Raw genomic sequence first — 16274 nt, 5'->3', positions numbered from 1 at the left:
CAAATTGGTCGACTCTCTGGTGGGGTGACCCACCTGCTTGCGGATGGACTGGTTTTCTGGGGGTGGGAGCGAGAGTTGTGGTGTTAAGTGTGTGTCCACTTCATGGTTAAGTGGCTGTGTGCTCTGCTTCATGGCTACTCTAGATGACTCAGGGAGATATGGGGACAAGAGAGCAGGAGGCCCTTTGTGTCTTAACATGTCCAGCAAGGAAAACTGACAGAAGAAAATGATAACAAGTGTGGATGTGTGCATGTAAAGCTTTTCTCAACAACATACTGTAGATGTGAATCTGAAGTATCAGTCCTGTATAACTGTCATGCCAGAGAAAAAGAATGAAAGATGTTCTTGGTTAATGGGGAGAGGAGGCGTTTTCAAAGGCAGGCAGTTGAGCTTAAGTCTGAGATTGCACAATGTGAGAATTTTTTTTTTTTTTAACTCTGCCAATTGTTTACCATAAAGCTGGTGTTTGAAGTCTGCTCCCCCTATTTGGTTTGTGCGCTCTGTGCCAATAAGAAGTTGGCCCTGGAGTGAAGCCAAGCTACTCAAGTCTGTGTTCTATTATAATTAGGTTTTTCTCCTCCACAAGTATCTTTGGAGAGCAAAAAGAGACTGTGTTATTGGGTTGTTGCACCACAAATAAACAGCTTTCTAAATGACGTGTTTATCGGATAGAGGCTGAATCTTGCTTGTTGCAATGTTTAGCGTTTTATTGATCAAAAAAAGAGGTTGAAACAGTGATTGCTTTTGGCCTCAGAGAGCAGCTGAAATGTTGGACATTTTTATGAAGTTTGTGACGTTTCATGCACAACTCTGCACATGTGTGTTGTTCTAATTGAAAACACACCGATATCAGCACACCCTCGGGGAATCCAAAGCTAAAAGTGAAGTCATGAAAAACAATATTTTTCAAATCCCAAGCATTTTATATGTGGTCAATAATAATAACAAAAAAAACCTATTGTGTCAATGGAAGACATATGCTGGGGAGAGTGGAGGAGGTTTTTTAACATGTTATTCTGATCGAAACAGACCATCCCTCAATCAAAGCCTAATTTCCCTCAGTATGCAAAATATGTTCCTCATCATCCCACTGACCGATGTAATTTTATGATGGTTTAAATTCAGATTTGAATGTGAAGGCATGAATTCAATCCATCAGTCACAGAACCAATGCCAACCTCCTCAAGCTTGATCTTATTAAGCTGAGCTGCTCCTCTGAGGGGGACTGATCAAGAGCAGCATTCATTATTTGGCAAAGGTCTCTTATGTAGTGATTGTTGATGTTCAATATACTGTAGGCTCCATGTTGAGATGGACTCTGTTTAACGTTGATGACAGGCTTTTAAAATCTGTACCAGTGTGACAAACAAGACTAAAACACAGCTGATTAAACTCTACAGACTTATCACTGCAGAGTGACATTTGTTATCTCAGTTGTGTGCCACAAGTGTTGAAAGACCACCTACGGTGCTGCATCTTTTTAATCTCACTACCACCTCAACTCACGCAGTTCTATGTCAAATACACTCACTTAGTTTTATTCAGATTTCAGTTAAACACACAAGCAAGAGCTGCTTGAAATGTATTCTATGTTTACACTCTTACTCAATGAGGGGTGAAGTTATACATTTTGCCCTGTAAATGTAGCCACCGGGCTGGGCTCTCTCTGCAGTGGATAAGCCGCTGCACTCTTTTACTCGTAATGGCCTCCTATGGAAATGAGCTGCTTTCTGGGAGGATTGTATTACGCATATAAAAGCGAACTCTTGTCCTCTTCGACCTGCCCCGCGCTCCTACGGTGCTCTTTCTCTTCCAAAAGCCACACAGCATAAAAAAGAGGCTCCTCTCCTTTTGAATTCAATAAATAACCAAACCTCTTTAATCGCTGTCACTTCAGTGCAGCACTCACGCTGCTTGAGGGGCAGGCAGAAATTAGTTCTGCAGTTTGAGTTTCAGTGAATTATCTTGAGTTATGATGTGGTAAACCTGAGAGAATTTGGCAGGGCTAGACTCTGACAGCATAACTTAAAGCATACAGGTGTTTGATGTAGGGAAAGAGCTGTGTGCTGTAACTTTAAGTTCATTAACAAAGAGAGCAAAAGCATGTAATACAATGACACACATCCTTAAAGTATTCATGTGTAACTTTCCAAATATAGTTCATAAAAATGTTTTAATTGGCAAAAAGAAGCAGTTCATGCTTTGTATCATTTGTCAGCATGGGGTGATTACCACAACCCTTTATTGTAAGTCTGTTTTGATGTAACCGAATACCTCAGTAGAGCTTGGACAGTGTTTGCTTATAATTACACAGGGCTGGGAGAGGTGGGAGGTGCATAAACTCTGGTAAATTTCATGGATTAAATTGAACCAAACCGTTTGGGTGAGCTGACAATTTTATAAATGATGATCAAATGTGTTTATACTTCAGTTGGTTGAGAGGCAGAAGAGAATGTGAAGGAGTCCGGAGCGAGTCTCTAGTGTGGGTGAGACGATTTAGTATTTACAAACTTGGAGGCTCTGATACAATGACTATATTACATGACTGCACTCCTGCTATGAGCCTACGGGACTGTAATTATCATATAACAATAATGTTATCGTAGATCATATCATCGGATTGTTATGAGAGTCCACAGAGGGTTTATGGAGCTAACGTAACATGCTGACTTTTTTTCTTTTAACTAAATCACTGTGACACTAAAATTGTGCACATGTGCGCTGATGTTGATTAATGACAGTGACATTAATTAATGATGAGCAGAATAATGCAACTGTCATTATTTTCATTATTGATCATTGTTTTCATTCATGAGATTCATTATTTTATCATTTGGTTTATAAAATGTCAGGAGGGAACATCCTCAAACAGCTTGTTTAGGCCAGCCAATAGTATGAAACACAAAATTACACAAAACAAAACAGGAAAAGCAGTGAATTTGTATTTGTAAAGCGGGAACATTTCTGCTAGAAAAACAAGAAATAGTTCATCCAAGTTTGATTCTGTTGCTTCTTCATTAAACTGAAACTGAAATGAGTGAATGTTGCAAATATGTACACATCACATTAGCAGTGAGACCAAGAGCACCAGGCGCCCGTCAGAGGAGATGAGAAAACCAGCCTGCACACAGACAGAGTTCATGCATAGAGGACAGATGAAGATGTAGGAGGCCAAGTTCCTGTCAGGCTCCAAGTCAGTAGCACTAGTTATTAAAAAGTTCTTACACACATGAAACATAGAGCCAGCCCTACATATCCAGAGGCGCATGTACGATACATAATCAGTTTACTCCAGATGCCAGAGGTCCATACAGGTGCATTTTTCACAGCTTATGACTTGATGTTTTGACTTTTACTTCATGACTCATTTATCCAAAGTTTCCTAACATCAAATTAGTCATCGTATGAGAGCAGAATTCCACAACTGATTTTTCTCACTGCAGACAGCAGCCTGTTTTCTGGTTATGGTAAAAAAAAAAAAAAAACATTTTAACACTACATGAAATGAGGCTTTTTTCTTTTTCATTTTGCCTTAATTTGGTTCATGTGCTTCAGAACGTGTGAACCTGTAATGTATTTGTTTGCATCTCCGTTCCTGCTTGTGCTCAGTTTCTCAGTTGTTAGCACACTGACAAACCTAGCAGTGCAAGCAGAAGTCTTAAGTCATGGTTTCATGTTTTGGACAAAAAAAAAATGAATAAATGAATGTAATGCGTCAGAGAATTGTAGTGATAAATAAACAGTTAATGACTATTTCTGACATGATTTCATTTTAAACAATGTCTCTTAATTTTGTGGAGAAATGCACACTTGCGCAGCAGGACCATGAGGCATCAAACTTTTCCACTGCGAGAAACAAACCCTCATGAAAGTGAGTTATGGGATGCTGAAAGAATCAAGTCTTGGACACATGAGAAGGGATGTAAAAATAACAAAAAAAGAGAGAGAAAAAAAGGAGGTTGAATCTCCACAATTAGCTCGGCTGGTAGACACAGCAGAGGATAAGGGTTAATGATACACAACGTCCTGATGTGATGAATGTCTGTTTGCATTCCTGCTCGACAGGAGAATGGGCCCAAAGCCACAGAAGGTGTTAATGTCAGTTTAGGAATATCACTCATGAGCGGCTGCAGGGGTGAATAAATTGATGCATTTGTCAGAGAGCTTTGTTATGAATTTGTGTGCATGCAGAGAATGAAACGTGCTTGAAATGGTTGGTGGATGTCAGGAATTTAATGAGACAGTGCGACATGTTTGACAAATGTTTTTATTTCAGCAGCACTAAGTATGCCCATGGAAAAATGTACTTTCTGAAAAGGGAAAAGGTGAAAATTGAAAACTGATGGACTATTTTCTCCTCTGAACCCACGTCAGATTTTTTATTTTATTTTTTTTGCAGATGTTTTACTCTTCAGACATGCCTTCTGTCAAACTGACGAATTGGTCAGTTTATTTATTTACTCCCTGGTGAATGATATAAGAAAACTTGGGCTTAAACTGTCAGCAGGCAGCTAATATTTCCTCACGCGCTGCCTTTGGAAGTGGGCGCTCTGAAACCCTCAGTCAGGTATGTGTGTGTGTTTGTGTGTGTGTGTGAGCTGTATCTATACGGAACGACTCGGAGGTGTCTCAGGGCTTGTTTGCACAGGGATTCAGCTCCTGTTATCTTTCCCTGCAGCAATAGAAGAGGTGAGAAAACATACCATCTCTCTTTTCTATCAGCCACCCCCTCCCTGCTTCCTCCTCCTCCTCCTCCTCCGCCTCCTCTCTTTCTTTGACCCTTATTAGCTACGCTGAGGGCTGATGGCAGGCGATTCATCCCGGCACTGAGTGGCGACCACACCTGCATGGGGGTGTGTCCCTCTGGACCTCCTCATTTCCTCCTCTTCTCCTTACCCATCATCCCTCCCTCCCTCTCTCCCCCTGCCATTTTTCACTCTCCATCCCCCCCTCTCAGCCTGACTTTTGCCTCGCCTTCCTCCTCGTCTCTGCAGCTCTTCCACCGATCTTCCTGGGCTCTCATTCATCTTTGACCTGCACCGAGGATCACTTCGCACCTCTGCTCTGTTTGTTTTGCTTGTCCTGTCATTCCTTTAACCCACCCGAACGAAGCCAAATAACTCAGCGTCGATGAGAGAACACCCAGCCCAACCCGCCCATACCACCACGACCTCCACAATCCCAACAGACCCCCAACTCATCTCTGCTGACAGAGGGAGATGAGGGTGAGACAGGCTCAGGAATGTAAAGACTGCTGCCTTCCCCCACTTACTGTAAATCATCTAAAACATCTTCATTTCAGACTTAAATGATTTCAGTCGCGTCTTGTATTGAGTGTGCAAGTATCTGTATGTCATTCTATATTCTTTATTAAATAAATTGATTCTATTCTTTTAAAAAGCTGCACACTATTTGAATAGCAAAACAGACACAGTCCTAAAGCTAGCTTGTTGCACAACATGTATTTGAAAAGCTTTCTGGACTCCTTCCTTTATCTCAACAGACTTTTTCTGTCCAACTTTCTTAAGAGGCCACCTGACTGCTGTGACTGTGGTGGCCAAGGAGAAAATAAAGGGGAGAAAAAACAGCACTGTACCTTTGCAGGCTTTCCTGTGTGAGATGGGTTTGGACAGATCTCTGTAGTAGCCCTCCTTGCAGTAGTGACAGTGGCGACCCGCTGTGTTGTGGCGACAGTTGAGGCAGACTCCACCACTCTTCCTCCCCGACAGCTTGTAGAGCTCCATGTTGAAACGGCACCTTCGGGCGTGAAGGTTGCAGTTACACGCTGCGGAGGAAACAAAACAAGACGCAAAGAGTTGAAACAATTTTTTTTACTACATTATTCTGTTTTGTTGGAGCCTGGTGGCAGCTTACACTTTAACGACAGACAAGGCCGTTATCGGTTACTTGTTCCAGCAAATCACTGACAGTAAGTGGCGAGCAGTGCAGGTGCATGAGGGCAGTGGTGGAGTAACTATAGGCATTTACTCAGGTCCAACACTATACTTCATACTAAAACTAAAACTAAAGAAAAACTACTAAAACTTATACTAAAAACATCATAATATAGTCCACTGCAATAAATTGATAAGTTTAGTTTCTACTTTGTTCAATTAGTTAAGAATATACATAACAAATTAATTAAAAATAATTTACAGGTATTGTAGGTAAAAATCAGCCTTTAATGATCCCTGAGGGAAATTTAAGAACCTACTCAAAATACTTTTTTAAATGATTAAAATGACCCTTATTTCTAATAGCAACAGTTAAGTGACATACACATTAATGCAGTAATAATAATCCATTGACATAACACAACACATTATTCTGAAATGGGCCATTTTAATGAGTACTTTCAGTGTATTTTGGTGCAAACAATTTTACACTTTTGCATGAGTGAAGTATTTCTACACTGTGCTGTTGCAGCCTTGTGTTGTTGCATTACTGTTTGCTAATGTTTTTTACTTCACAGTAAATTCTGCTCCTTTCCTCCAGTGCACTCATTTATAACGGTAATTCAACTATTGATACTGAAGGACATTTTTGTGGCTGTGGTACATCATCATCATTTCTTAGATCTTTTATTTATGTTAAAGAGACATAGATCTGACTTGATGCAGAGCCACCACTGATGCTGATATAGGTAAATAGAGTTAGAACTTTTCTGTTATTGAGGTCAAATGCTGCATCCTTCTCTTGTCTGTTTTGCTCTCCAGCTGTCTGTTTCTGTCAAACGCTTTCCTACACTTTTCCTCAAGGTCCTCCTCTCCCGAGTCCATACTGTACTAAACAGAAGTGAAGGCCTGGTATTACCATTCCTCAATTCCCTGTAAATCCCTCTGAGCATGTGCAGGACCTCTCACTCTCACGGCTTGTTTACTGATGAGTACAGTTGCCAGAGCTGAGTTTAATTATCCAGCTGATGTTTATTCATGACTTTCTGGCAGCAGAGTGAGGCAGACATGCCCAACTTCATTAAGACCGGCCGTCCGAGACACTGGTCCTCCAGCACCACCACAGACACATTCATACATTATTAACGGCAACACTTCTGATACAGTGTGTTGGTACATACTGTACAGCATGTGTGTGTGTGTGTGGAAATGGGGGTTATCTGTGTCCAATTGGGGTCCCCTGGTTGGTTCATCAGTCCATGTTTTTCTGCACCACCTCTTCACACAGCTTTTCATCATCTTCCCACCATAAGGGCAACTCTTACTCCCTCCAGCATCCCTTGACCTGGCTTCTCACTTATGTATGTGTGTGTGTGTGTGTGTGTGTGTGTGTGTGTGTGTGTGTGTGTGTGTGTGTGTGTGTGTGTGTGTGTGTGTGTGTGTGTGTGTGTGTGTGTGTGTGTGTGTGTGTGTGTGTGTGTGTGTGTGTGTGCGCAGGTATAACTCATGTTCTGGGGATCTGTGTCTGTTTACATGGACATTATAAGGGCTTGTTTTCCTTACTGTATGGGGACCTAAAGCATGTCCCCATAACGTTAAAACAATCAGTATTAAAATAAACACATATTTTAGCATTGATGTTGGTTAATGGTAAGACAAGTTGTAGTTCATGTCAGAATAAATATTATATAGCCTAAGTCAGTGTAATGTTGTGGAGACAACTATTTGTGCCTGTAAGTGCGTATTTGACTCGCTGCCTCAAAAGCTCACAAACCCTCAAAAGCTGCTCAATGATGATTATGTCCCTCTGGAACTCACTCCCCAAACCCATCCGCACCTGCACTCACCTCCCAACATTCAAGACCATGTTAAAAACACACCTTTTTAAATCAGCTTTTAATACATAATTTCTGTGTGTGTTTTATATTGTTTTCTATGTTTTATACTGTCTTTGCTGCTTTTAACTGAATGTATATGTCTTGTGTTCTTAACTGAATTTATTGTATGTAAAGTGTCTTTGAGCTTTTGGAAAAGCGCTTATAAATAAAATGTATTATTATTATTATTATTATTATTATTATTATTATTATTATTATTATTATTATTTGTGTATTCACTGTGTGAGTTTCTGGATGTGTGTCTGGTTTTGGACCATTGGACCACTGGCTTCATTTCAAGAACCTAATTACAATATCATCTCTAAAATAGACTTGCCCTATGCACACACACACAAGAATATCCGTTCCTTATCAGCAGTGCTTTGGCTTCTCCTGCAGGGCAGCAGGGGTTTAATTAGTGATATGATGCCTGCTCTCCCCTCTGCATGAGACTGTTGGTCCTAAGCTTTCGTAATGACCCTGATTCGCCCAAGAGGTAAAAACTGTATTTTTAATACAAAGAGACAACAAGATGATGATATTTACTTGATATCTTCCATGGAAATAAGACTTTGTGATGTTTCACGGTGAGGAAATTTGGGTTGAAACGATCATCTTTACTCCTGTGGACTCACTTGACTGGATTGAGATCTATTATTTCCTTAAAGTGACACAGATCTGATGTTTTCATTGTTGTCTTGAGCTAGATTTACACCTGTGCATGACTCATGTTGTGAGAATTTCAGCCAGCAGAGCAGATTCTTTGCCTCACTGGAAAACCCCTAAAGCCCACTGATAGCCACAGCCTGATAGAGTGTGTCTCTGCGCAGCACTGTTGAGATACAATAGAGGGTTGTGGAGATAAAAGTGCATAAAACTTCCTTTCTTTCATTGACTTTTTCAGACTAACAGCCACAGAGATCATCATAGAATAACACAATGGATTAAAAGGGTCCCTGTTTAGACAGCTCTTAAATGATCTGTGTCAGTTTGTTGAAAAACCGGAGCTGGCTGAGTCCAGCTCTGGGCCACAGCTGGTGAAAGCTATCTGTGAGCTCGCCTGCAGGTACCAAGGATCACTGTATAGAGGAGTAAAGCCAGTAGAGGATAAGTGCACGACCTCAGACCTGCAGACATGTCTCTGTTACACTACAAAGATTGTTTCACACCTGCCCAAAAATGAATACGAGGGGAATTCTAGCCTACCGGACGACATGTCCCTGGTGAGGATAATGCGGTCATCCTGGGAGGCATGTTGGTTATTGTAGACCGTATTCAACCTGGATGTGAAGGTGTGGGGCAGAAGGCTACATTGTGTTTGAAGGTAGGATATTATCTCAGATAATGGAGACGAGTGAGAAACACTTTATCTAAACTCACTGACACTGTGCATGATGTAAGCTTGTTCACACAATACCCCTTGCAATGTCTACAGGGAAGAAAACGTAGGAAACTGTGTTGTGGTTGGCGCAACTCCAAGTGTTTAGTGCACGTAAATTCTTTTAAAAAAATTACATCATCATAGCTTTGTCCAAATTAAGGCACATCTGATTACAAACAACTGAAGATTTGCACAGGGATACGTGATATGTCTGGCACAAGCTTATCAGGTTTCTTCTGGGATTATAAAACACTGAATGGTCATTCGGGGGTATCCATGGAGTTACCTGTTTCCTTTCTCTATCAGCTTGTCTTCAAAGATCACATTATGATGTCAGCTGTGTTCAAAAAACCCCATGAGACTGAACTCAAGTTTGTTTTTGCTACTGAAAATTCAGTAATCTTAATCACTCAGAACCTGTTCAGTTCATAAATACTAGGCGGAACACATTTACACAGCAACACACCATCACAGCTGTAGAAATTACTAGATAAGAAGCTGCCGCTATTCTCTCTTTGAGACAAAGCAAAAGTAAAGTGAACTACAGTGACATAAACACAGCAGCTGGTGACATCATTCCTGATACCATCTAAAGCTTAAAGATGGAAAGAACAATATCATGGAGCGTCTAGTTAAAACTAGTCCCTCACTCCCACAAAATATGAGATACAAGGTGTTTTTTTCTTCTTTTTTTATATATACACCATTCAACAACAAAAAAAAAAATCCAGAGCACACAGCACTGTATTTGTGTGCGCAGCTTTCCTCTGATCATTTCCCTACAAAACAGTAAAACAGTGAAAATGGACACACACTGCTGCTGGAATACCTGCCACTTCTTTTCAGGATAACCGCTGTGATAACAGTGTTAAACAATGGCAAAGAGGACCACAGCTACACACAGACACACATAGGCACAAACACACACACACACACACACAAAACTCCTCACACCTGCTCTTTACAACTAAGGATTCAGGATTTCTGGCGGTCAGTACAGACAGAAAAGCAGAGTATACTTCAGCCAAACAAAGAGCTAAAACACCTTCATTCCAAGAACTCATACTAACACACACAAATGCACACACACAAATGCACACACACACACACACACACACACGTTGGCTTGAATAAGTATAACTTTAAATACAAATAGAAAAATGACAACCTACTGTATTACCCTATTAGCACAATGTGAGTGTATAGCTTCTTCTTCTTTTTTTGGAATAATTAGTCCACAAAGACTACATTTTCTTCATGAGACACCCTAAACAGGGCAGACTGTTTTCAATCAAGTGCTCAAACTGCTTCAGGCTGGATTAGTGAGTCAGTGGCCGCCCGTAACTGCCCCCAGGTGAGCAGTAAATGGAAGTGTGAAGTGATACCCCTAAAACAAGTGTAATTGAATTAGCTGGATGAGGCTAAGCTTACCCGAAGCTTTTCAACACCTCCTGCAATGTTAACCACAACTATCTGAAATGACAAAAGGCTGCATTTGAGTCTCGCGGCTGTCTGAAAATTTTAACCTTCAACTGCAGAATTTAACAGGAAACTGATTTGTTTATCGTGTGTTGCTGTTTCCCGCACATCTTAGGAAACACGGGGGCCTCATGGTGGTGTCTGCATGTGTTTTGGAAAGTTGGCCAATTAGCGTCTTTGAGTGGTTCCCAGCCTCTATCAACTGACCTCAGGCTCGTAGCGGCACAGAGACAGCTTTCCCTCAGCTAATTAGAGGGAAAACTCAACCAACAGAGCTGGAGGTGGAGGTTAAGCTCATCGTACTTATGATAAGCCTGGGAATTGAGCAATGTCTGTCACATCCTCCATTTGCTCTAAAGAGACACTTGAGCAACTGATTTCTTCACTTTCACTCCAAATCCACATGCCGGGTTTGTTCTGCTGGATCTTCACTTCCCCGATTATAGATATAAACAGTGAAGAAATGACTTCATAAATTATCTGAAAACTTGCATTGGTTAATTTCCCACAGCTGTCAGGAGTTGTAAGCCTCCCTGCTGCTGGTACCTCCAGTGCTCACCCAAACAAGACAGAATACCAAAACCCAACACCAGCGCCTGCGAGCAGCGGCCTGACAGGAGCTCTGCTTCTCTGTCTGCTGCTTTTTAAACAAACACCAAGGGAAGTCTACAGATGAACATTTTCCTTTTATCCTGCGGTTTTACCCTCAGAAAAGGAATCGGATGAACTTCTACACCCCCACAAGAGCAAATGAAAGAATATTGGGTGCCACCTGAGTTTACTACAGTGTGTCTGAGGTCAGAGGAGGTTTATGAGAAAGAAAATTTTCCTAGCTGTGTGTTCAACTAATTTCTGCAAATGTTTTCATAAAGCGTGCACCAGCATATCTGGATACTCAATTGATACTCTCCCCATAGTGCATTTAATTATATTATGTCACTTTGTAAAGCATTTATCACAGAAACACACACTCACTGTGGCTGGATGCACAGTGCTTAGGTGAGCTGCCCTCTGGCCTGCTTACCTTCAAGCAGCTGCTCTCTCTCTCTCTCTCTCTCTCTCTCTCTCTATGTGTGTGTGTGTCTAGGGGTCAGGTCGGTGGGGAAACGTGACACACATGCCGGGAAAGTTTGGGAGATTTGCTTCTTGTCATGGCCAAACACAGGATCAGATGTGTGTCAAATACAAAACCCCACACATATCCATTTCAGAGATCCAGTGTGTAAACACCTGATGTGTAACACACACACACTAACTCCTATAACACTGACTTGTTTTGCTCATTTGTAGAGCAGATCAGATCAGGCAAGAATAGTGTATTTAGTGTGTTTGTTTGCAATTCAAAATGCTAAGACGTAACAATCTGTGGAGACATGAATGTGAATATTATGGATACGTTAATACAAGTTTTACCTCCAGTCGTCAGAAATTCATTTCAGCTATAGCCTAGAGAAAAATAAAATGCCTACATCTGACAAAAATTTGTGTGACAGAATAAGAAGAATTATTTCGTATCAGTGACTATAATTTCTTTCATTTGTTTGTCAGCAAAATTGCACATTAAAAAACAAGTGAATAAAGGCAAAGTAAGCTTCATCAGAGCAAACAAATTTCACAGCACATGAGTTATGTGTTTAGTTAGACAGCAGTTCTGTTGACAGGAGGAAGTGTGCAACATTTTTTGGACTGAAAGGCTGAAACTATACTATAAACAAACAGAGCTGGGAAAAATGTAGGCAAAAGAAAAAATAGGTGATAAAATGACTAAATAAAAAACATGATAATAACAATCATGATAATAATAGTACTTCAACGTCTGGCATTTCAGACATTACAAACAATCATTTTGCGGCCAAATGAATTCTTTGTTGATATTTTCTCAGAGATGAGAGGTTTTAAAACACTGTCCTGGTGACAGGTTGCTGTAGCCGTGCCTGATATTAGACTGATGTCGGACCACACGAATGAAGAGAATGTGAGTCAATGGCATTTCGCTATGAAGAAATAATCATGATAATGACTGTTTCTCCCAAAACAAGTGAAGAATTTCACTTTTTTTAAAAAGCCCCCATTATAACTGTTGAGCCAAAACACTGCATGATGCGAAGTCACAGAAAAATTTATGTTCACGCTGTTACTAACATGTAACGAATATTTTATCCTCTGATTTAAATCTGTTGTTGTGGCAACAACTAACTTCAATTGCATCCTGTTTCCAGGCTCTGCGTTCAACTGTTTATTTATCCTCTTATAAATTAGAACAATGCTTGTTTTATCTTGTGTCTGTTGACCCAGACACTGGCATGATAAAGGCGGGAATTTCCAAATAAATGCAAGCTAATTGTAGGCTTTTAAGGGATTGGGATGATAGATGAAATACTCTGTGTTTTTTATTTGATGTTCTCTTTAGATACAATTACAGCTTTATAGAAATGTCACTTGACATTACTGCCTCAGTCCATTTTTTTTAAAGAAGCAATTCTTTTTCTTAAAGTGTTTCCATGGTATATTTAATTGCTGTACAAAAGGATCAACACACATCTCTGCTGCTTACAGCAATAAATTTCCCCGTCAACAACATGCACTCAGGTCTTCATTCTAAAATTCTGCTGCACCACATATTTCATATTTTTGACTTGCAGTAAAATCAGAAGAGAGGAAAAATGGAGAAAAACAAGACAACACCAATAAAACTTTCAACAAGCTTGACAAACCAGAAACCATGACTGTAAATTTGGGTTTTTCCCTTCTTTTTTTTTCTTTTGCAAGATCTGTAGTAAACATCTAAATTTTAGATAAAGACAAAACCAAATTCCACTGTGACAAAAACAAGCCTCCACTTTTATACCAGCATAACAATATTTGAACAAATATAATATGATAGAGTTGACTGAAAAAAGGGAATTCATTCTGAAGATGTCAAAACAGCTTTCATGAAATTAACACACCCAACCAGGTGCCCAGTACACTGAACAGAGAGCCGGAGAGGATTTTCGAGAGGACGGGTGAGAAAGGAGGGTACTGATGTTTGGGGTTAACTCTAATGTGCGTGTAGAGCTGGCCTGTGTGTATTGGGGAGCACCCTGGGAATGCCATAAAACTCTGGGGTGATAGTGCAAGGGTGTAGGCGAGTGGGAAGAGGGAAGGCAAGGCAGGATGAGGCGCCCACTGCAGAGATTATGTCAGGCTAATTTAATTCCTTTATTGCAGCCAATTAGCTGCAGCACTTTAGCCCCCTGTGAGCTCTCTAGCCCTCTTCACTCGCTCTAATGACCCCAACTAAACTCTGGATTCCCCCACCTCCTTCCAAAGAAGGCCATGTTTCACACCCGCTGTATTTTTCACAAGATGTTAGAGACACTGAAACAAAGATGAGAAAGTGAGTGAGAAAGAATGAGTAAAATAGGGAGAGAAAGAAAAATGTGGGATAAGAAAAGATGAAGTGGACAGAGGGGAGGGAAAGCGACCAGGCTGCTGTTTGTTAAATCCCAAGCCTGACTTGAGGAGACTTGGCTAATTGAGATCAAGTCATACAGAATATTCATCAGTCCTGCAGGGTTATCAAAGGCAGATTAAATATGCGGTGAGGACTGATTTCCAGTGGACAGATTCCACTTGCAGTCAAGCAGCCTTTGCTCGCTTGTCTGACCCTTTTTCATATATCGCTCAGGCTGTTTATTTATTTCCTCTGTCTTTATTTCATAATTTAACACTCAGATGTTTTCTCATATGTGGGCAAAATTATGCAATTCCCCGAGCATGCAAGCAGAGAGCCTACGGTACACGCTCTGTCAGTGGGGTGATAAAACGTAGTCTGATTATTAGGCCGACGTAATTAAAGAGCTGTGAGAACCGCCTTGCCTCAGAGCGAGCAGGGATCCCTACTGAAGCTATTAGCAGTGGAGCGAAGGTTAACGTTAAGCAACGGATTTACAGTAGACTGCAAAGTAAATACCAGTAGAGCAGTGCACAACTCCATACACGTCGCATCTCGGCACAGGAGACTGTTTTTAATCCATGAGAACAATCTTATAAATGTGCAGATATAATATACTGCAAATGTAACCAAATGTACATTTAGTTTAATTGAAAACTAACAACTTGTTTCATTTGAGCTCTATTTTAGTAAATGTAACCTTCTGGTGATATCAGTGATTGTTTTTTTTTATATCTGTTTTTTATTCTTTTGTAATTGTTCCCGTATGTTTTAATATTGCTTTGTGTTTTTTCTATCCTGTACTAATTTTCTGCATTTAATTTCAGTTCACACAGAGTAGCGATCCTACATGGATGAATTGAATGAGCATTTATAACTATCTGTCAGTATACCGCACTAGTTTTATTTCAAGTGTTCAAAATGATGATTTTATATTCTGAAGCCAAGGGAGAGAAAAAGAAAATCTGCGGTATAACATATTCTCATGTGCCTCATTGTCATGTAATCGAAACATAATGAAAGTGAATTGTGCCATTTTCTACACTGAAAACCACTTGATAGTTGTGTCCTGATGCTGCTGGCTCCAGTGGCCTGTCTCCAGGCCAAAAATGCACACATTTTTTTTTTTTTTGGAAATATTTTCTTCAGCATAACCTGCACACATTTCAAACTGAAAGCAGAAGTGCAACTGAGGAGCCTTTGACAATTTTAACACCATTATTGAATCCGTCTACTGTACATTTGTGTACATGCTGCCTCACAATCTGCAGCAGCCTCTGGCAGCATGCTCGCCTGCTCCGTGCTGAGTTAAATGGCCCATATATTCACTCTCTGTCTTCATGTGGGGGCTAATAAGGCTTTTCCTTTTTCAAGAGTCTAACTAGCCACACAGAGGCACAACAACAAAGAAAGGCCTAATGGCCTCCAATTTCCCGCATTAGTGCCCATTTAATGGCTGACCTGCCCTCTCGTTAGGCTGCGCAGCATGGGAGCACTTCTCAGCCCTGGTGCATGTGCACACACACACATCACGCAGAGTACTTTAGCCCTCCACAGGCACATTGCCTTGGGCCCCTGCAACACTTCCACCCCACGCTGAGACCGCATAATAGGCCAGTTTGTAAAAAGGGCTGGCCTGTGATCAGTGGTGCATCCATTTGCTGAGTAATCAAGGGTCTTTTGTCTGAGTGGTGTGCATAGAACAGTGTGTGTCTGGGTGTGTGTGTGAGAAGGTGTGCGTGCATGTATTTGTGCAAAATTGTGCACTCGCATGAGAGAGAGAGAGAGAGAGAGAGATGGAGTGGGGTGGATTCTCTCTGCCCATCTGTCTTTATTTGTGTGCCCATCACTCTTAAAGTGTGTGCCTCCGTGTGAGTGTTTGCGTGAGTAATTCCGAGATAAAGTGGCGCTGCCTGGAAAGATCTCCTCCAATTCATGTCTATGGGAAAAAAACAGCTGACATACAGTGCGGGAATAAAGGGAGCCCGTCTAGAGCCACGGAGCGGCTGACGAGAGTGCGTTGTGTGTATGTCAGCTATGCCATAAAAATGCCATGGGTGGAGGATGACATTGGCAGGTCCTATTCAGAGCTATAGCGGTGAAAGGGTCTTTAGGGTGAATAAAGATTCCTTAGGCCTGTCAGGTCCCCATTGCTCCCCACTGAACAATACCCACTAAGAGCAGCTGTCTTAATAGCGTGAGCGACT

General features: G+C 41.0%; 1 protein-coding gene across 2 annotated transcripts in view; it reads right to left on the bottom strand.

Annotated features, from left to right (window-relative positions):
* ntn1a (netrin 1a) overlaps positions 1-16274 on the bottom strand; it is a 61604-nt gene that overhangs the window by 21037 nt on the left and 24293 nt on the right. For both annotated transcript variants that reach the window (XM_083981831.1, XM_083981832.1), the window contains exon 3: positions 5597-5785. In XM_083981831.1, the coding sequence (XP_083837957.1) occupies positions 5597-5785 (189 nt within the window). The remainder of the gene's footprint in view (positions 1-5596; positions 5786-16274) is intronic.

Source organism: Trachurus trachurus, assembly GCF_905171665.1.
Source record: "Trachurus trachurus genome assembly, chromosome: 1".
Taxonomy (NCBI): domain Eukaryota; kingdom Metazoa; phylum Chordata; class Actinopteri; order Carangiformes; family Carangidae; genus Trachurus; species Trachurus trachurus.
Note: the sequence above shows the minus strand (reverse complement) of the source record. Positions and strands in the feature narration are given on the sequence as shown.